Source organism: Podarcis bocagei, assembly GCF_964188305.1.
Source record: "Podarcis bocagei genome assembly, chromosome: 1".
In the NCBI taxonomy this organism is placed as follows: domain Eukaryota; kingdom Metazoa; phylum Chordata; class Lepidosauria; order Squamata; family Lacertidae; genus Podarcis; species Podarcis bocagei.
In genome coordinates this window covers 9,079,703-9,101,210 of record NC_138125.1, presented here as the reverse complement: position 1 = coordinate 9,101,210, position 21,508 = coordinate 9,079,703, and the positions used below count along the sequence as shown (strand labels likewise).

General features: G+C 47.4%; 1 protein-coding gene across 3 annotated transcripts in view; it reads right to left on the bottom strand.

Moving 5' to 3' along the window:
- Positions 1-21,508, bottom strand: part of LRRC9 (leucine rich repeat containing 9) — an 82,610-nt gene that overhangs the window by 27,858 nt on the left and 33,244 nt on the right. For all 3 annotated transcript variants that reach the window (XM_081191126.1, XM_081191124.1, XM_081191125.1), the window contains 7 exons: positions 16,717-16,844; positions 14,055-14,267; positions 12,449-12,568; positions 11,370-11,561; positions 8,247-8,372; positions 6,485-6,616; positions 3,430-3,607 (listed from right to left, as the gene is read on the bottom strand). In XM_081191126.1, the coding sequence (XP_081047252.1) occupies positions 3,430-3,607; positions 6,485-6,616; positions 8,247-8,372; positions 11,370-11,561; positions 12,449-12,568; positions 14,055-14,267; positions 16,717-16,844 (1,089 nt within the window). The remainder of the gene's footprint in view (positions 1-3,429; positions 3,608-6,484; positions 6,617-8,246; positions 8,373-11,369; positions 11,562-12,448; positions 12,569-14,054; positions 14,268-16,716; positions 16,845-21,508) is intronic.

The window sequence follows — 21,508 nt, the reverse complement described above, 5'->3', positions numbered from 1 at the left end:
GAATGTTTCTGGTGAGAGCTGTGACACAAGGGAGCGAGCTTTCTCCGTGGCTGCTTCCATATTGTGGAACTCCCTCCCTTAACAACAACAACAACAACAACAACAACAACAACAACAGTGATGAAGGCCAAGTCCTTCCTGTTCAGACAGGTCTTTGAAAACCAAAGTACTGATCACTGGGCTGCCGTCAGGGCGAACTATCTTAACTGCTGGTTCTAAATGTATTTTGGTGTATTTTAACTCAGAAATATTGCTCTTAGCCAGTTTTTCACTATTACTTTGCTTTTGAGAACAAAGTTTTGTAGACGTTGGAAGCCACCTTGAATCCTGGCTTGGGGAAAAGGCAGTACAGTCGTACCTTGGAAGTCGAACGCCTTGCGAGATGAACCTTTTGGCTCCCAAATGCCGCAAACCCAGAAGTGACTGTTCCGGTTTGTGAATGTTCTTTGGAAACTGAACGTCTGTCACGGCTTCCGTGGCTTTTGATTGGCTGCAGGAGCTTCCTGCAGCCAATCGGAAGCAGCGCCTTGGTTCCCAAACGTTTTGGAAGTCAAATGGACTTCTGGAACAGATTCCGTTCGACTTTGAGGTACCACTGTATATTTAAGTACGGTACATTAAATAACAAAATAAACCAACAATGACGATAATTTCTCAAGAGGAGACAGAGAAATCAAAGCAAAGGGACAAAATTGTCTGCCTCCCCCCGCAAATTAAGTAAATAAATAAAAAAGAGATAAGAATAATTAAAATGCTTGCTGAGGTCACATGGATGATGTTGTGGCACATTCTAGCGATACAACTGGCAACCCAACTGAGCAATAGGCGGGGCTTCCATGAATTGACCAATCACATCGCAGGGAACTTGGTTCTGGAAGCTTCTCCTAGTTTTCAGCAAATCCGAGAAGTTAAGATTTTTTTAAAAAAATAAGATGAAAAAAGGTGTGCTCTTTGCAATTTTGCAAAATATACTCTTTAACCACATGAAAGGTACACCCTGGGGTTAATTATTAAAAATTTAACTTCCTAGTTTTAAAACGACTGAAGGTTTTGACGTATTTCTCAGAGTACTGGTGGTAAAAAAATACCTAATTTAAAACAACTGTTGTTCCTGGGAAACCGGGAATTATGTTCACATGTGGCGGGGGTGTAAATATGTACAATTTTTCTAGCAAAGGTTGTTTAAGAACTGAACAGAAATCACTGGGTTAAAGCTGACCAAAAGTCCAGAGGTAGCATTATTATCAATTTACAATGGGGTGGAAGGTTCACGGGTTATGAAGGACTTGCTCACAAATTTATTGACAGCTGCATAAATTATGATAGCTAGGAAGTGGAAGGGGCAAGGAGAATATAAAATGGAAGAATGGTATAAAGAGGTGTGGGATATAGCTATTAGTGATAAATTAACATGTGCCATTAAGGTAAGATGGGGGACTATGTAGGAGAAATGATTTTGAGGAGATATGGAGAGTGTTTGTAGAATTTGTAAAGTGGTAGCTCTAGTTATGGACTCGATCCATTCCAGGGTGCCATTCGCACCCCGAAAAGTCCTCAACTAAAGCGCGGCTTCTGCGCATGGCGCGATAGAGTGTTTCTGCGCATGCACGCGGGGCGAAACCTGGAAGTATACACTTCCAGGTTTGCCATGTTCGTATCCTAAAAAACACAACCGGAGACTGACGTAACAAGAGGTACAACTGTGTTGTTGTTGTTGTTTAGTCGTGTCCGACTCTTTGTGACCCCCAGGACCAGAGCACGCCAGGCACTCCTGTCTTCCACTGCCTCCCGCAGTTTGGTCAGACTCATGCTGGTAGCTTTGAGAACACTGTCCCACCATCTCGTCCTCTGTCGTCCCCTTCTCCTTGTGCCCTCCATCTTCCCCAACATCAGGGTCTTTTCCAGGGAGTCTTCTCTTCTCATGAGGTGGCCAAAGTCTTGGAGCCTCAGCTTCAGGATCTGTCCTTCTAGTGAGCACACAGGGCTGATTTCCTTAAGAATGGAGAGGTGTGATCTTCTTGCAGTCCATGGGACTCTCAAGAGTCTCCTCCAGCACCATAATTCAAAAGCATCAATTCTTCAGCGATCAGCCTTCTTTATGGTCCAGCTTTCACTTCCATACATCACTACTGGGAAAACCATAGCTTTTACTATCCGGACCTTTGTTGGCAAGGTGATGTCTCTACTTTTTAAGATGCTGTCTAGGTTTGTCATTGCTTTTCTCCCAAGAAGCAGGCATCTTTTAATTTCGTGGCTGCTGTCACCATCTGCAGTGATCATGGAGCCCAAGATCTTCCCCTTCTATTTACTAGGAGGTTATGGGACCAGTGGCCATGATCTTCGTTTTTTTGATGTTGAGCTTCAGACCATATTTTGCGCTCTCCTCTTTCACCCTCAATAAAAGGTTCTTTAATTCCTCCTCACTTTCTGCCTGCAAGGTACAACTGTACAGTACTGTTAAAACAGAAAGGGATCAAACCATCGCAAGAGGTGCTGAAATTTTGGAAGGTTGGATAGTTGCAATGGAATGGTTTCGGTGGTGGGGTGCACATTTTTATTCTTATTTATGTATGATTATTACTTTGACAAAGTAATAATAATAATAATAATAATAATAATAATAATAATATTGTATGGAAGTGAAGTGAGAGCTGGACCATAAAGAAGGCTGATCGCTGAAGAATGGATGCTTTTGAATTCTGGTGCTGGAGGAGACTCTTGAGAGTCCAATGGACTGCAAGAAGATCAAACCTCTCCATTCTGAAGGAAATCAGCCCTGAGTGCTCACTGGAAGGACAGATCCTGAAGCTGAGACTCCAATACTTTGGCCACCTCATGAGGAGAAGACTCCCTGGAAAAGAACCTGATGCTGGGAAAGATGGAAGGCACAAGGAGAAGGGGACGACAGAGGATGAGATGGTTGGACAGTGTTCTCGAAGCATGAGTTTGACCAAACTGCTGGAGGTGGTGGAAGACAGGAGTGCCTGGCGTGCTCTGGTCCATGGGGTCACGAAGAGTCGGACACGACTAAACGACTAAACAACAACAACAATAATAAGCAAACAACTGTTGTTGAGACACTTCATTCCGAATCTGCGAGAAAGAGACAGAGGATGGTGACAGGTGGCAGTCCTGCCCACCCTCTAACATAAATCCTGGCTACACCAGAAACAATTCAGAAGCCAGTGCCATCGAGTATCAAGGGCCCTGAACTGAAAGCGTTCTCCACCAGCTGCCCTTTCTGAGCGCTGCTTCTCCAAGGCGGACGACCATGTGACGCCCATCTCCTCCAGGAAACGGCAAAGCTCTTGCAAAAGCTGCTTCTGTGCAGAAGTGCTCCTGGCCCCGGCCTCCTCCCTGGGAGCAGAGCCAAGTCCAGGAACGGCCAAAGCTGTGGATATTCGGAACGGAGCATGCAAAATACCTTACCCTCGAGGGTTGTGATGCAGTTTCCGTCTACCGTGAGCTCCTCCAGATTTTGGCAAGTATCCAGTCCTTCTATCTTAGTGAGGTTGTTGTTGCTAAAGGATGCCCACCGCAAATTCTCCAGTTTGTCCAAGCCACTGATTCTGCTGAGATGTTGGCCGTCAAGGTCTAACACCGTGATCTGTTGGAGCAGAAGGAGTGGGGTGAGGAGAAAACGCAATCCTCACTGTATAACTCTGCTGAATCAATGAATTTGGGATTCTAGGTATGAGGGTCATCAGTGCACATGATGTTTGGTGCACAGCCTATCCTACACTGAATGACAGACAGGAGCATATTTTATCTCGTTGAATTTAGAATCATAGAATCATAGAGTTGGAAGAGACCACAAGGGCCATCGAGTCCAACCCCCTGCCAAGCAGGAAACACCATCAGAGCACTTCTGACATATGGTTGTCAAGCCTCTGCTTAAAGACCTCCAAAGTAGGAGACTCCACCACACTCCTTGGCAGCAAATTCCACTGTCGAACAGCTCTTACTGTCAGGAAGTTCTTCCTAATGTTTAGGTGGAATCTTCTTTCTTGTAGTTTGGATCCATTGCTCCGTGTCCGCTTCTCTGGAGCAGCAGAAAACAACCTTTCTCCCTCCTCTATGTGACATCCTTTTATATATTTGAACATGGCTATCATATCACCCCTTAACCTCCTCTTCTCCAGGCTAAACATGCCCAGCTCCCTTAACCGTTCCTCATAAGGCATCGTTTCCAGGCCTTTGACCATTTTGGTTGCCCTCCTCTGGACACGTTCCAGTTTGTCAGTGTCCTTCTTGAATTGTGGTGCCCAGAACTGGACACAGTACTCCAGGTGAGGTCTGACCAGAATTTCACTGAGTCTTTTCTTCTTGTATAAAGCAACTAACAACTGTAATAAATAATAATACAGTGGTACCTCTGGTTGCGAACAGGATCCATTCCGGAGGCCCGTTCGCAACATAAGCAGAACGCAACCCGCAGCTGTGCAGCTGCGGGGCACGATTCGTCACTTCTGCACATGCGCGTGACGTCATTTTGCACATCTGTGCATGCAACGAAACCCGGAAGTAACCCTTTCCGGTACTTCTGGGTCGCCGTGGGACGCAACCTGAAAACACTCAACCTGAAGCAAACGCAACACGAGGTATGACTGTAATGATAATAATAATCACTATTTCTATAGTTCAGTTTCTGTGAGTGTGTGTGCACATTGAGTGCTGCATTTTAACAATAATGTACAGAGGCTAATACCTGCCTAAATTCCGACTGATTGCCAACATTTTTAAATTTCTTATTGACATTTTAAAAAAGGATAAACCATTAAAAACAGTGGTGCTGTGCTGATTTATATCTCATTACTTGCTTTCATCCTCACAATAATGTGGGAATCTAGCTTCCCAGGATTCCCATTTTACAGAGGTGGAGACTGAGGCAGTGAGACAGTGGCTTTCAAAAGATTCTCCAGTGGACAGGTAACTGAGGTGTGTTCTGGACCCATCTCTCTGAAACCCAGTAACTACCTCCTTGAGAACCCCCAGAGGTTTCTCTTTTCGCCTCTTGTTGCAATGCATATATGTTTTCAGCAAAAATGTGTCCTTCCCCCGATACGAATCACCTTTGGCACCAATGTCACACAGTGTAATGTTGACACCATGGGCTGAAATGTCCGCCTCCCTTGGCAGCCTCTGTGAATGCGCTTCCCTTAATGTACAAAGAGCAGAACGCTATGCTCATCTGCCCAAATGTGTTCTCCTCTAGCTATGCTATGCGCTGTGCAACAAATCGAACTGACAGAGGAGCTTTTAACCTTTTCTACATGGCAAATTAACATGATCCTGGATGATGGGCCGCAACACAGACTGTGACAGGTCGAGGTGCCTGAGGATCTCCCTGGACTGCCTTGTCCAATAGCCTTATTTTGTGGAACGGACTACGAACGGTGGGTGGTCATTGAGGAGGGAGAATGAGAACTATGCTGAAAGGAGCTGGACCTGAGGTTTGTCCAGAGAGCTTGGGAAATGGTTGCCTATCAGCCAGCTTGATGGGCTGTTAGCCTGACTGGTCAGAGGAAGGCGGCTCCATCATAACCACAAACTGCTTACTCTGAGATGGAGCCACGGAAGGGATTTTGGAACAGTCTGTTTTTATCTTATCTGTCGAACGCAAACTTTTTCGTTCCAACTGCTTCGTTCCAAAAATTCATTCCCAGTTCCCCCTACCCTTATTCAGAATAGCTGTTTCCACAAGCCACTAAGGAAAGATAATGACCCAATAAAATTCCAAAAAAGACACGGGTGGTGCCTCAGACTTGCCGATCAAAAGGTTGGCGGTTCGAATCCCCGCAATGGAGTGAGCTCCCATTGCTCAGTCCCTGCTCCTGCCAACCTAGCAGTTCAAAAGCACATCAAAGTGCAAGTAGATAAATAGGTACCGCTCCGGCAGGAAGGTAAACGGCGTTTCCGTGCGCTGCTCTGGTTCGCCAGAAGCGGCTTAGTCATGCTGGCCACATGACCCGGAAGCTGTACGCTGGCTCCCTCGGCCAGTAAAGCGAGATGAGTGCCGCAACCCCAGAGTTGGTCACGACTGGACCAAATGGTCAGGGGTCCCTTTACCTTTACCTTTTTAACAGCTAACTGCACACTTATTTAATTAAAGCTAGTTTATTTATTTCAACAAAACTTTATGAACTTGATGCAGTGATGCCAGCCTTCCAAAGCCTGACAGTTGTCTACATCGCCAGCAGTCCCCTTGCCTCTAGCACCCCCCTAGATCATCCTACTGGACCCCCCCGGGGGGCCCAGTACTGCCCACTTTGGGAGCCACGGCGTTAAAGAGACCCAGCTATCTTTTTCTCCTATGGAGTGGAGGAGAATCTGGTTCTAAGAGGCTTCTGCGGAAGAGTCTTCTTGAGTTAGAGAATGGCCATGGGGGTGGCACAGCAGCCCCCAGAAATGGTGGACCTGCTCACAAAATTTCAGGAGATCTGATTTTACGAGCACGTGGTATTTGATAAGGTTTTCCCCTTACCCGAGAAGGCCAGTTGTTCTGAAACACGTCCACTCTGTTCTTGCTAATCTGGGTCAGGATCACGGCCTGAGGAAGGATGCTCAGGATGCGAAGCCTGTCCTGGTCCGTCCGAGAATTCTCCACCAGAGACGCCTGGAGCAACGAAACCACCAGAATGAAGGCAAGCAGCAAACGAACGCGCAGTAACCCAATCAAATCACCTTTGGAGACATTTTTAAAGCAAATGTGTGTGAGAGTGGGGATTTCTCCCCCTCTCCCAACCTTGCTAGAGCTGGCTCATTTCGCTCATTTCTGGGTAGGGCAAGCATACTTTCCACTTTCTAAAAAGCTTGCAAGATGGATGAAGATGAGGGGTGATATGATAGCCATGTTCAAATATATAAAAGGATGTCACATAGAGGAGGGAGAAAGGTTGTTTTCTGCTGCTCCAGAGAAGCGGACACGGAGCAATGGATCCAAACTACAAGAAAGAAGATTCCACCTAAACATTAGGAAGAACTTCCTGACAGTAAGAGCTGTTCGACAGTGGAATTTGCTGCCAAGGAGTGTGGTGGAGTCTCCTACTTTGGAGGTCTTTAAGCAGAGGCTTGACAACCATATGTCAGGAGTGCTCTGATGGTGTTTCCTGCTTGGCAGGGGGTTGGACTCGATGGCCCTTGTGGTCTCTTCCAACTCTATGATTCTATGATTCTATGACTGCTGGAGAGACCATCATCTTAACAGAAAGCCAACTCTGCCTACCTTGAGGGTGGCTCTCTCAGCTGTCACTGGACTGCAATTCCCATCATCCCTCGCTATTGGCCTATTCTGGCTGGGACTGATGGGAGATGGGGTCCAACAGCACGCGGAGGCTTCCCAACCCAACCAAACTGACCATTGTTCTGACTTCTCCCCCGCTTTGTTTATGGACCCTCTAAAACAAAAAGCTGTTCCTGCAGTCTATGGGTCTGCAGCTCAGAGTATGGGGTGGTTGTGGAAATCCTGGTGGACATACGTACAGGACCCAAATGGATCTCCTGCTGCATATCCTTCGCGCATCCCCTCTTGGGAATGCCCACAAAACAAAGTCTGGTCAGAACTGAATAGACACTTCCAGACTTAACGCTAAATCCTGGCAAATGAGCCGCCCTAGCCGCTAGAGGGCCTTGAAAATTTGTGTCCCGGGCTTCTTCGACTCATCTACCCATGTACTATCTGAAACTCAAAGGGCACATGCGTTGTCAGGCGTGAAATATATCGGCATTATTTCCAGTTCTGCTACCCCACTCAGGGCCGTCTTTACCTGGGGGTGCAAGGGGTGTGGGGCACCTGGGCACCAAATTCTGGGGGGGTGCCAGGCGCCCGCTGCTGAAGCCACCTAAGCTCTTAACTATCTACCTGTTATGAAATAATAAATAATTTTGATGAAGCTAGAAAAACAAAATACATATATACCTAGGTATTACCGAAATGTATACCTACCGTTTCACTAAAGGACTTTCGACTTTGTGCACTCATTTACCTCACATGTGCCGTGCCAGTGGCTGCGCCTGTCATTCACAACAGCAGCACCTGTCATTCACAACAGCGCCGTGCACGTGAAATTTGGGGGTGCTGGGCAGATCTTTGCACCCCGGAGGCGCATATGCTAAAGACAGGGCTGACCCCACTACACCTTGCTCCCCTCCCTCCAAAGGTTTGCCCATGAGGAGATGTCCCACTCGGGCCGTGAACTCTTCCTTGCCGCTGCCTTAAATGAGCAAACGAACCCGGGCTGTCTAACCTGCGTGATTTTCGAGTCTGCCATGAACTGGATGGCAGCTGCCGCCTCATCCTCCGTGATCAGAAGTCCATCGAGGTGGGTCAATGCCCTCAGCTGGCCAATCACACTCAAGCGTACGGAGGCTGGCTGGGGGGGGGGGGAGGAGAGAAAAACAAGAGTGGGATGACCTTGGATGGAAGCATTCAGTGGTGTGGGATGTATCTTCACTGAAGCAGTCAAGTACAACATTTTCCTGTTGCCTAGAGTGGACACACAGGGGAATGTGGCTCCAGCCAGGGAGGACTTCCTGTCATACCTGTTCTGGAGCCACCTCTCCTTGTGTTTGACCAGGTAGATGGGCATGACCCTAGCTGACTCTGTAAAAGGGCTAGCCATGCCGCCATCTCCCCTTTTTCCATTTTCGCCTTTCAAGCTTCTCTCTATGTGATGGCCTGGGAATCGGATTCAGAGACTGAACCTGAGGAATCCCAGCCTGCACAGGAGTCCCCGCCTCCAGGACCGGCTGAGCCGGGGCTGGGGCTTGAACCTGAAGGGCCCTCACCTGTGCCGGATCCTCAGGCTGAATCTGCTCTGGCTCCGGAGATGATCAAGGACCCATTGCCTGCAGGTGCTCCACTCTCAGCCCCGTCAGGGGAAGCTGAGGTTGCCTCTGGGTCCAGTAACCCTCCAGCCTCTCCTGAGCTGCAGAGGCTCAGGGCAGAGAGGCGGAGGGAACTAAGTTCCTGCAGGAGGAGTGCTCGCCTCCAGGCCAGGAGAGGCGAGTCACCTGTGGACCAGGGCCGCCCTATGCCTCAGAGGAGATAAAAGCCAGCCAGCCCAGTCCCAGGTTGCGGGAGCAATGTTGTTGGTAGCCTGTTCCTGCCAGCACCCTGTCCTGCTCTTCTGCCAGAGTTCCTGACCTCACCCGACTCCCTGCCTTGGACCCAGCTTCAGCCTTGACGGACAGCCCCCATACCACACCCTCAACCTCGGACTGGACTTGGACCATGCCGCACGATAACCCCCCGGGACCAGCACACTCTTGGACCTCCTCTTCTGGCTCTTAGCCAGCACAAGGCACATCCTTACAGAGGATGGAAGCCACAAGGAAGAAAGTCTGAAGCCCAGCTCAGACTTCTTTTCTCTACAAACGTAACTGTAACCACAAGAAAAGCCTTTCTTCAGAGCACTGCTGAACTGAATGTAAGCAAACTTTACTCTTGCTTTTAAAGAAGACTGTCGTGTTATTATCTTAAGAGGGAAATAAAAGGGGAAACTTACCTGGAACAAGCCAGACTGGACAAGCCAGATTGGATTGCTTAATTTCAACGATTCTAATGAATCCATCAACTTGCTTCCAGCAATCTGCAAGGGAATGTGCTCTGCTGCTTGCTCACTAGCGTGAGTGAGGAGGGATAATATTTAATCAACGTATCCTCTCCTGCTTGCCTCAACATTCCCGCAGGTGGTGGCTCCTACCCCAAAGTGCAAGTTATCCCAGGCCCTGCATTGGTCACCTTCCATGGGCAGCTTAAGAACATTTGTGTTTACCGAGGCGTAGGGATGGAGGAAATATGCAACGCCATTTGCATTTTATTGAGAAGCTACCAGTTAGTCCTGCCTTATGGCTATATTGCTTTTAGTTCTTTTATTAGTTCTTATTTATGTTTTGCTGTTTATTCCTCTTTGGCCCATCTTATTGGGAAAGCAACGTATAAACGATTGAGGGTGCAGTGAGATTAAGGGCCACTATCTGAACAATAATCTTGGTCATTTGATTGCCCTTTTTACCCATTGCTGTCTTTTTATTTGTATATATTGCTTGTTTTATAATAATATAATAATAATAATTTATTATTTATACCCCGCCCATCTGGCTGGGTTTCCCCAGCCACTCTGGGCGGCTTCCAACTGAATATTAAAAACAGTACAGCTTCAAACATTAAAAACTTCCCTAAAGAGGGCTGCCTTCAGATGACTTTTAAAAGTAAAATAGTTGTTTATTGCTTTGACATGTGCTGGGAGGGCGTTCCACAGGGCTGGCGCCACTACCGAGAAGGCCCTCTGCCTGGTTCCCTGTAACCTTACTTCTTGCAATGAGGGAACCGCCAGAAGGCCCTCGGTGCTGGATCTCAGTGTCCGGGCTGAACGATGGGGATGGAGACGCTCCTTCAGGTATACTGGACCGAGGCCATTTAGGGCTTTAAAGGTCAGCACCAACACTTTGAATTGTGCTCGGAAACGTACTGGGAGCCAATGCAGATCTCTCAGAACCGGTGTTATGTGGTCCCGGCGGCCACTCCCAGTCACCAGTCTAGCTGCCGCATTCTGGATTAATTGCAGTTTCCGGGTCACCTTCAAAGGTAGCCCCACGTAGAGCGCGTTGCAGTTTTATGTTGCTATGGCCGTTGGCTAATACGAATAAAGTTCCTCCTAATCTTAACGTATAAACGAGGCAACTGAATGGACAGCAAATGAAAGGAACAGCAAATGAAATTCAGCACGGCCTTCTCTAACGCACTACTATAAATAATAATGGAAATAATAATAATAATTTATTATTTATACCCCGCCCATCTGGCTGGGCTTCCCCAGCCACTCTGGGCGGCTTCCAACAGAATATTAAAATACAATAATCTATTAAACATTAAAAGCTTCCCTAAACAGGGCTGCCTTCAGATGTCTTCTAAAAGTCTGGTAGTTGTTCCTCTCTTTGACATCCACAGGGCGTTCCACAGGGCGGGTGCCACTACCGAGGAGGCCCTCTGCCTGGTTCCCTGTAACTTGGCTTTTCACAGTGAGGGAACTGCCAGAAGGCCCTCGGCGCTGGACCTTAGTGTCCGGGCAGAACGATGGGGGTGGAGAGGCAGGAGGGGAAAGTAGCTTCCACAACAGCATCATATCCAACACAGAAGTAGCTGCAGGATGTGGGAAACCTCTGGCAACATCTGCAGGCCAGAGGCTCCCCATCGCTGCCATCCTAGAACAGCACTCACAGCAGAAACAGGGAATTGTCCTAGTAGCGTTAACAAAGACCAGTGCTAATGGGGCTTACTTGAAAGGCAGTACTGAAGTAAAATAAAAAAAAGACCCCAGTTTTGTGGGGTTTTTTTTGTTTCGTTACAAGTTCAGGAGGAGATCTACCTTATGCCAGGGGTTATGACGAATATCGAGACTGAGCACCATGGGGGTATGTTTCCGTAAGACGCCAATTTCTTCCCCGGCCTTCTTCAGCTGGTTCCAGCTCAAGTCCAAATACTTCAGTTTGTTTAGGCCTCTGATGCCCTCCAGGGTGATCACGTGGTTATGGCTGGCGTCAAAATATTCCAGGTTCGGCTGCAGCAGAAGTAAGAAGTGCGAGGATGACTTGAAAAGCAAGCAGCTAAGAAACGAATTCGTTTGCAGAACAATGGGCATGGTATTACGATTGTATTAGGTGGCTTGACAGTGGAACTGTCTGTCAGTTTGCATTTCTTGATGCAGAAAGTATTGATCTGATGTGTAGAGATCGTTCCTATTCTACTCAATTCAAGAGGGTTCTGGAAGCTTCTCTGCGTGAAAGAAGCAAGCAGAAGGTTCATGATGTTTGGGTTATTCCTTCCGAGAAGCTGAGTACAGCTGGCTTAAACTGGTTCTGTCATCTCCTTTGTCAAGGTCATGGAGACTATAATAATGCCAGGAGGAGCCTTTCTCTTTCTTTTCCTTTTGGTGTGGTGTTTTGTACATAGCATGCTTAGTGTTAAGGTTTAGACTTATTATAAGTTATTGAAAATGTAAGTTAAGTCTGCTGCAACTGGATTTTTTATGGACAGGGCCAATCCTGATTGTATTGGATTTGTGACCATTGTGCTCATTTGCCTTCAGTAGCAGTAAAGCTTTGCTGGATGAAATATTACCGTAATTGCCTCTGGTCTATTTCTTGGGAATCCTGCAACAGGCTTAAGCTTTTACTCTGCTAACTATACGTCGGAGTTCTGCTCCGGAGTTCTAGATATCCCTTGGGAGTCCCTTCCAGCTCTTCAATTCTATGATCTATGAAGTCACATCAAAGGTTTTAAGCAGATAAATATTATATCCAATGATGTCCAAAGACGTGCGTTTCCCCATGAAAAACTCCCTTCACTTCAGGGCTTTTTCACTTTGTGCCTTCAATTCAACCTTAAATTTAATTTTTACGAACATACCCACTCTAATGAGAAAAAATATAGTGGCATTACTCTTACCAAGTGGTAAACGTCATCTAAACAGGTGAATTCGTTAAAACTAATGATGAGTTTGCGAAGCCCGGTGAGCTTGGAGACGTCTCGGAGTTTGCTAAGCCTGTTTCCGTGCAGATTCAGAATCTGCGTTGAAAGAGAAGAGGGGATTGAACGTTCTTCTGCATGCAAGGCAGCTGCTACCCTGCCACTGAGCCACAACAACATCTGGAGGGTATCAGATTGGGACTGAAAATTTTATTATGGGGTTGGGCTTCTGCATTGCTCCCCTGCATTGGTCCTTTTGCTTTCTTAAAAAAAGGAAAAGGAAAAACCCAAGCTCTTCCCCTTTTCAATATAATTGGGACAGTTCTATGTTTAGTCACATCTGGCCCTAAAAGCCTTGCTGGAAAAACTCTCCCCTCTTCCCCATTGCAATGGAGAGGCAGTGTGGCCTAGTGGCTAGAGTGGAAGGCTAGGGGTTCATATCCCCACTAAGCTCGCTGGATGACCATGGCTAGTCACTATGTCTTGGCGTAACCTACCTCCCAGGGATGTTGAGGCTAAAATGGAGGCTGGGGGGGGGCACGGAGAACCACACTTGCTTGTTTCAGGAAATGTGAGATATAAATGCAATAATACATTAAAAGATGATGAAGCTACATGCTCTCTTCTCCTTCCACCTCCACTGCCAGGTGCGGTTCTTCAATCTGACTCCCTACCACCATGCACCTGTGAAATCCCGACCTGTCTAGAGAGGTGCAAGGAGACTGTGGTGGTTTTTAAACTCCTTGTATCTGAAGAAGTGTGCATGCACACGAAAGCTTATACCAAGAACTAACTTAGTTGGTCTTTAAGGTGCTACAGGAAGGAATTTTTTTATTTTGACTGTGGTTTTTAAATTTATTGTTCTTATTCCTTATTGAAGGGGGGGAAAGAATTTTGTACCCAGTATAAAATTAGAAGTGCACAAGGTAAAAAAAATAAAGACGTGCAAATAACAACAATGGTTCAGACACACTCGTGTAAAAAAAAGAGACACATACATACAAATTTATAAGCTTACAAGGTATATACCGTATTTTTCACTCTATAAGACGCACTTTTTCCCTCCTAAAAAGTAAGGGGAAATGTGTGTGCGTCTTACGGGGCGAACGCAGGCTGCACAGCTATCCCAGAAGCCAGAACGGCAAGAGGGATCGTTGCGCAGCGAAAGCAGCGATCCCTCTTGGCGTTCTGACTTCTGGGATAGCCGCACCAAGCCTCTTCAGGGCAACGGGAGGAACATGCCCCCTGCCCTGAAGAGGCTTGGCATGGCTATCCCAGAAGCCAGAACAGCAAGAAGGATCGCTGCTTTCGCTACGCAGCGATCCCTCTTGCTGTTCTGACTGCTTCGCTGGAGAGGCGCTGTGAAGAGAGGGAGAGAATATTTTTTTTCTTGTTCTCCTCTAAAGCTAGGTGCGTCTTATGGTTAGGTACGTCTTATAGAGCGAAAAATACGATAAGTGGTGTGGCAAGGCAAAAAAACAAGTCCCCCCAACTTCAGGGAATGGGAAGAGTTTGCAGTCTCCTTTGGAAACAGCACCGTGTCGCTTCGATTATGCAAGAACACCGTGTAACAGAACCTGCTCACCATTATCTGACTGTAGATGTTGGCCTTGGCTACCGCCAGCACCGTCTTTTCATCCAGGCAAACGATTTTGGGCTTGGGCTTAATGATAGGCTTCATGCTTAGAACTTCGTCGTCGCGTTGCAAATCCCGAGAAAGCACAAATCCTGCCGAGTTTCTCCTTCCTTCCTCCCCGGTCACGTTGCTGAGCGACGAGAACAGAGGCTCCACTTTGACCTAGGCAGAAGACCCAGAGCGTTCTCTTTTTGCCACAGCTTGTTACTGCGTTTCCTTTGTTTAACTAAACAGATATATAAACAAGCTAAGCGAGAGTCATAAAGATGCTTAGGTGCAACACTCAGCACGGGGGGTGGGGGGAAGCCTGTGATTCTCCAGGCGTCGTTGGACTATAGCTTTCATCATCCAACATCTGGAGGGCCAAAGGCTCCCAGCTCCTGACTTAGGAGGACCAAAAAATACAGAAAAAGCGCCTGGATCTGCTCCTCACTGGATTTGACCCTTTGCTAATTAGCTGGGGGTCCAACCGCTGAAGTGGGGGTGAGCCCCTTTAATTAAAGCCAGAGCTTGCTAACTGAGAAAGATGTAGCCATGCATAGGTGGTGCAATGAGTGTGTGCCATCCGTTAGAATTCCTGCTCCGTGATTGCAGTCATGGGATTTTTGTGTTTTGCCTCCACAGAGTGGGAAGTGACGGAGACAGGATGTTTGTGTTACTGTGTTCCGTGAAGTGGGACTATTGTCCTTTGTTCTTTTTCTCTTTGCTGTCTGATGCTAAAGAGAGAGGGAGCCATGTTGCAAACAAGATGAATTTTAACAGGGAGAAATGTAAAGTATTGCACTTGGGCAAAAAAAATGAGAGGCACAAATACAAGATGGGTGACACCTGGCTTGAGAGCAGTACATGTGAAAAGGATCTAGGAGTCTTGGTTGACCACAAACTTGACATGAGCCAACAGTGTGACGCGGCAGCTAAAAAAGCCAATGCAATTCTGGGCCTCATCAATAGGAGTATAGCATCTAGATCAAGGGAAGTAATAGTGCCACTGTATTCTGCTCTGGTCAGACCTCACCTGGAGTACTGTGTCCAGTTCTGGGCACCACAGTTCAAGAAGGACACTGACAAACTGGAACGTGTCCAGAGGAGGGCAACCAAAATGGTCAAAGGCCTGGAAACGATGCCTTATGAGGAACGGCTAAGGGAGCTGGGCATGTGTAGCCTGGAGAAGAGGGAGGTTAAGGGGTGATATGATAGCCATGTTCAAATATATAAAAGGATGTCACATAGAGGAGGGAGAAAGGGTGTTTTCTGCTGCTCCAGAGACGCGGACACGGAGCAATGGATCCAGACTACAAGAAAGAAGATTCCACCAAAACATTAGGAAGAACTTCCTGACAGTAAGAGCTGTTCGACAGTGGAATTTGCTGCCAAGGAATGTGGTGGAGTCTTCTTCTTTGGAGGTCTTTAAGCAAAGGCTTGACAACCATATGTCAGGAGTGCTCTGATGGTGTTTCCTGCTTGGCAGGGGGTTGGACTCGATGGCCCTTGTGGTCTCTTCCAACTCTATGATTCTATGATTCTATGATATGAAAATAAAGTAGATTAGTCAAAATGCTGAGTTGCTGAGGTCTGTTATGCGAACTGCGCAAACTCTGCGGATCCCTAAGTGTGCCAGTGTCGGTTGGCATTGGTCGCTGTAATGTTCGGGCAGAAGAAAGCTTATGAAGCTCCCGAACGATCGACCAGGAGGAAACATGCCAGTTGGGCATGTGTCCCTGCCAGGGTCCTACCAGGACAATATCTGTCCATTTCAGTTTCGTAGACTTGGAAGGTACCCCCAGTGATCATCTAGTCCAACCCCCTGCAATGCTGGAATCTCGACTCAAGGATCCCTGACAGATGGCCATCCAACCTCTGCTTAACAACCTCCAAGGGAGGAGAGTCCACCACCTTCTGAAGGAGCCTCTTCCACGGCCAAACAGCTCTTACTGTGGTGTGGCCCACATTTCCGTCGTGTGGCCCCTTTAACTGCAGGGGCAAGCTGTTGAGCCTGTACCACAGCTGGGCATTGCCACTGTGGCAGCAGCAGAGGCAGCAGAGGCAACAGCAAGCAATGCATTCCTTGTGGGACAGATCTGCTGCCCCGTAGATGCTAGCGCCTGAGGCAGCCAGGTCACCTTGCCTCATGAATGGGCCGTCCCTGACTAAATGGCAGCAGCTCCTCAGGATGCATGATAACTCTGTAACTAAAAGGTAAAAATGGTAAAGGACCCCTGGGCAGTTAAGTCCAGTCAAAGGCGACTATGTGGTGTGGCACTCATCTCGCTTCAGGCCGAGGGAGCCGGTGTTTGTCCACAGACAGCTTTCCAGGTCATGTGGCCAGCAGGACTAAACTGCCTCTGATGCAACGGGACACCATGATGGAAGTCAGAGTGCACGGAAATGCCATTTCCCTTCCCGCCGCAGTGGTACCTATTTATCTACTTGCACTGGTGTGCTTTCGAACTGCTAGGTTGGCAGGAGCTGGGACAGAGCAACGGGAGCTCACCCTGTCGCGGAGATTCGAACCGCCAACTTCCGATTGGCAAGCCCAGGCACATTTGCAAAGGGGATCTCTACACTAGCCCCTCTGCGCTGAACGCATTGGTAGGGAGCAGGAAGCGCGTACCAACGTGATGTACTCAAACTCTACGATGTACTCGGGCAGAACCAGGTCGTGATCGAACACAAACCACTCGCACTGTCGCAGGTTGCAGTCGCAGTTCTTGTAGTCCAGGGAAGAGCAGGCCTCTGAAGCTGAAAGGCAAGAACAGGAATGGCGGGTTCTCTTACAGATTCCCCACCCCTCCGGTTACTGAAGTTTTGAAATTGTAAGAACAGGAGACATTTCCAGAAGGAAGATAAGAAAGAGAGGAGAGAAGGAGAGCCCGCAGGATCAGGCCAATGGTCCAGCATCCTCTTCTCACAGTGACCAACCAGGTGCCCATAGGAAACCCACAAGCAAAGTTCCTGAGCACAAGACCAATACTCTCCTGTGGTTTCCAGCTGCCTCCAGCTCCACCATAGCCAGCAGCCATCAATAGACCTCTGCCCCACACAACAGCAGAGGTTTAGGACCAGCTGCCTTCCTGGGTGGACAGACCCTATTTGCCCCTGCAAAGCATGTGCAGAAACCCTATTTATTAAGAACACAGCTGGTTACATCTTGTTAAAAACAAAGCAGCGAAAACAATAACCCACCCACCTCCCTGACATCAAGAATCTGACATCAAGAATCACAAAACAGAGAAACCAGTAGGAGAACACTTCAATCTCCCAGGACATTCTATACAAGATCTCAAAGTAGCTGTTTTACTACAAAGGAATTTCTGAAATAGACTGGAAAGAGAAGCTGCTGAATTGCAACTCATTACCAAACTTAAAACCATGGAGAGACCTGGTCTGAACAAAGACATTGGATTCTTATCTCATTATACATGACTAAGCCATTTTTCACCTTCTCACCCCTTGCCTTTTCCTGTAAGACCTATCACAGTCGTTAAGAGTCGTCAACAGGCTCATCTCAGCTATCTGCCAATCTCCCATTCCCACCACCCTTCTGAGTAATACCCCTCCCCACCTTCTCACTATATAGAAGGATCTGGCTACTTCTGTTTCAGTGTATCTGAAGAAGTGTGCATGCACACGAAAGCTCATACAATAACTAACTTAGTTGGTCTTTAAGGTGCTACTGGAAGGATTTTTTTTATTTCCACCCACCTCCCGTACCACAGAAACATTTAAAAAGGCTGTAGAGTGTTAATCAGCCAAAGGCCTCATTGAAGAGGAACGTTTGCGCCTGGCACATAAAGGTGTATAATGAAGGTGCCAGGCGAGTCTCCCTGGGGAGAGCATCCCACAAACGGGGAGCCACTGTGGAGGAGGCCAGTTTTCCCATTGCACATCGCAGCCTGTCTTTGCATGCAGGGGAAACCCCTAACTCACTGAGGATTTAAGACAAGTCGAAGCTGACAGCTTCTGGGAGCCACAGGTGAGATCTGAGTGCAGCGGGGGGGGGGACCAAAGATGGAAAAACTATACAACATGTCTCCCACCAGAGGTACTAACCCTCCCTTAACACCCCCCCACACCCCATACCACGTATGCTTTTGAGAAAAATAGAATCGTAGAGTCCAGTCCAACCCCCTGCAATACAGGAATATACAGCTGCCCCGTGTGGGGATCGAACCTGCAACCTTGGCATCATCAGCACCATGCTCTAGGCAATCCAGCTATCCAGGCTGCCCCAGGAGGGTCAGCACTTGTCACAAGAGCCCTGCTGGAACAGGACAAAGGCCCATCTAGTCCAGCAATTCGTTCTAAATAAGGTTACCAGACATCCCAGTTTCCCGGGGACTGTCCCCGGATTTACAAATCAGTCCCCTGGCAAAATCCTATCATTCCTACTGAAGTTGAAAAGTGTCACTGGATTCACTGAAAAAAATCTGGTAATCTTATTCTAACATTCACCAACCAAATGCCCATGGGAAGCATGCAAGGGAGGCCCAGGCACAACAGCCCTTTTACCCTGCTTGGGATTCCCTGTGGCTCATATTCAGAGGCATATCTCCTCTGACAGCAGAGGCAGAACGTCGCCACCATCGCTGTGAGCCACCCATCCCAAGCACAGATGTGGCGCTTACTTCCATCTTCCCGCTTTCTCTGTACTAGGGCAGATCACGGCTTTTGGAGCACCCCAAAGCAGAAAAAGAATGCAAAGGTTTCGAATAAATGCAGAGGCTTAATGTGTGAGGCTGGATCTCCCTCTAGTGGCTACTCGCTGCCTTGCTATTTTCATCCGGTAGCAGTAAAGGCAAAGGGACCCCTGACCATTAGGTCCAGTCGTGGCCGACTCTGGGGTTGCGGCGCTCATCTCGCTTTATTGGCCAAGGGAGCCGGCGTACAGCTTCCAGGTCATGTGGCCAGCATGACTAAGCCGCTTCTGGCGAACCAGAGCAGCGCATGGAAATGCCATTTCCCTTCCTGCCGGAGCGGTACCTATTTGTCTACTTGCACTTTTTGGTGTGCTTTCGAACTGCTAGGTTGGCAGGAGCAGGGACCAAGCAATTGGAACTCACCCCATCGCGGGGATTCAAACCGCCAACCTTCTGATTGGCAAGTCCTAGGCTCTGTGGTTTAACCCACAGCGCCACCCACGTCCCATCCGGTAGCAGTGGGTGAGTGGAAATATCTGCTCTCTCCTGAGCTTTTTCTAGGCACTCTCTCGCCCTCTGCACCGGAGTCCTCGGACAAATGGAGACTTCCATTTTTTGCGGGGTGTGGGTGGGTGTCCAAATAGCTTACAAAAGCTTTCCAAATGACTTAGAACTAATTGGGACGTATCTGAAACAGACTGAATGGTCAAAAACATCTATAGCTGGTTGTTCTGCAACTGCGAATCACAGAATTGTAGAGTGGGAAGGGACACAAAGAGTCATCTGGTCCAACCCCAGCAATGCAAGAATCTCAGCTACATAACCTCTGACAGATTACCACACACCTGGTTTACTGGTAGTACATGCAAAAAGGACCACAAGCTTAACATGAGTCACAGTGTGATGCAGCAGCAAAAAAGCTAATGCTATTCTAGGCTGCATCCATGGAAGTCTAGTGTCCAGATCAAGGGAAAGTCATAAAAGGTAAAGGTAAAGGTACCCCTGCCCGTACAGGCCAGTCGTGTCCAACTCTAGGGTTGCACGCTCATCTCGCTCAAGAGGCCGGGTGCCAGCGCTGTCCGGAGACACTTCCAGGTCACGTGGCCAGCGTGACTAAGCGGCATCTGGCGAGCCAACACCAGCACCACACACGGAAACACCGTTTACCTTCCCGCTATGAAGCGGTACCTATTTATCTACTTGCACTTAGGGGTGCTTTCGAACTGCTAGGTGGGCAGGAGCTGGGACCGAACGACGGGAGCTCACCCCACCGCGGGGATTCGAACTGCCGCCCTTGCGATCAGCAAGTCCTAGGCACTGAGGTTTTACCCACAGCGCCACCCGCGTCCCAGGGAAGTCATAGCAACACTCTATTCTGCCTTGGTCAGACCACACCTAGAACACTGTGTCCAATTCAGGGAACCCCAATTTAAGAAGGATGTTGACAAGCTGGAACGTGTGCAGAGGACGGCAGCCAAGATGATCCATGGTCTGGAAACCAAGCCTGATGAGGAACGGTTGAAGGAGCTGGGTATGTTTAGCCTGGAAAAGAGGAGGCTAAGAGGAGATACGACAGCCATCTTCAAATGTCTCAAGGGCTGTCACATGGAAGATGGAGCAAGCTTGTTTTCTCCTGCTCTGGAGGGTAGGATCCAAACCAATGGATTCAAGTTATAAGAAAGGAATAATTTTCTGACAGTAAGAGCTGTTCGCCAGTGGAAAGGACTCCTTCTGGAGGTGGTGGATTCTCCTTCCTTGTGTGGGAATGTTCAGGGATGCAGGAGAGGATATATTGTCTGATTATATCCTTTTCCAACTTGTGTTAACAAGTTCCACAATTTAGCAGAATAACACCCCCCTTTTTAAACTTGCAGCGGATGCGAATGGTGGAAGAAGACTGGAAGAAATTTAAAGATTATTTACAGAAATACTGTAAAATTAATGAATGTTAAAATGATGTTGGACTGAAAATAAGTGGTTTTGGTATCAAGGCTAATAAGAACATGTAAATATAGATAGTTATTTGGATGAAAATATATAGTTATAATAGGTTAAGATTATAGAGTAAAGATAAATGAAAGAGGGTAAGGATTTGCTGAAAGGACTTTGTAAATGGGAATACAAAAGGGGAGGTGTGAGGAGGTCAAGGAAATATGCAAATGAGCTTAAAGATATTGAAAAATGGATTATTTTTAAGATATTGTTTTTTGTTTTTTCTCGTCTTTTTTACTTTTTTTAACTACTGGGGTTTTTTAGGTCTTTTTTTTCTTTTCTTGGTAATTTTCTTGTTAGCTGTTGTTCTTTTTTCTCTTTTGTATGTGTTGTATGTGTTGTGTAAAATCTTAATAAATATTTTATTAAAAAAAAATAAACTTGCAGCGGATGCGTTTGCTCAGGCTTGCTAAAGCCTCTATAAAAACTGTTCTGTTATTTTCCCCTTATTCCCTCATAAAAGATAAGACATGACACAGTCTTCTACAAAAGTATAAAGAGTTTACTCACAGATCATTCTGTTCACAATAGGATCCCAGAAGGCAGACTTAGCTTAGAAAAGTAACATACACTTGGAAACTATCCCTTAAGAAGACAGTCCCTTTGTCCTCTCTTGGCTGGAAACCAAGAGGGCATCTTTGGCTAAGCAGATGTTGCTTCTTCAATGCATGTGGTGAAAAAAAGAGAGATGGCTGCCCTGCCCTGCCCTGTGCTTTTGTTGTTACCTGCAGAGGTGAGGCCATGCCCACCTCTAGTCACATGCAGAGGAAGTCT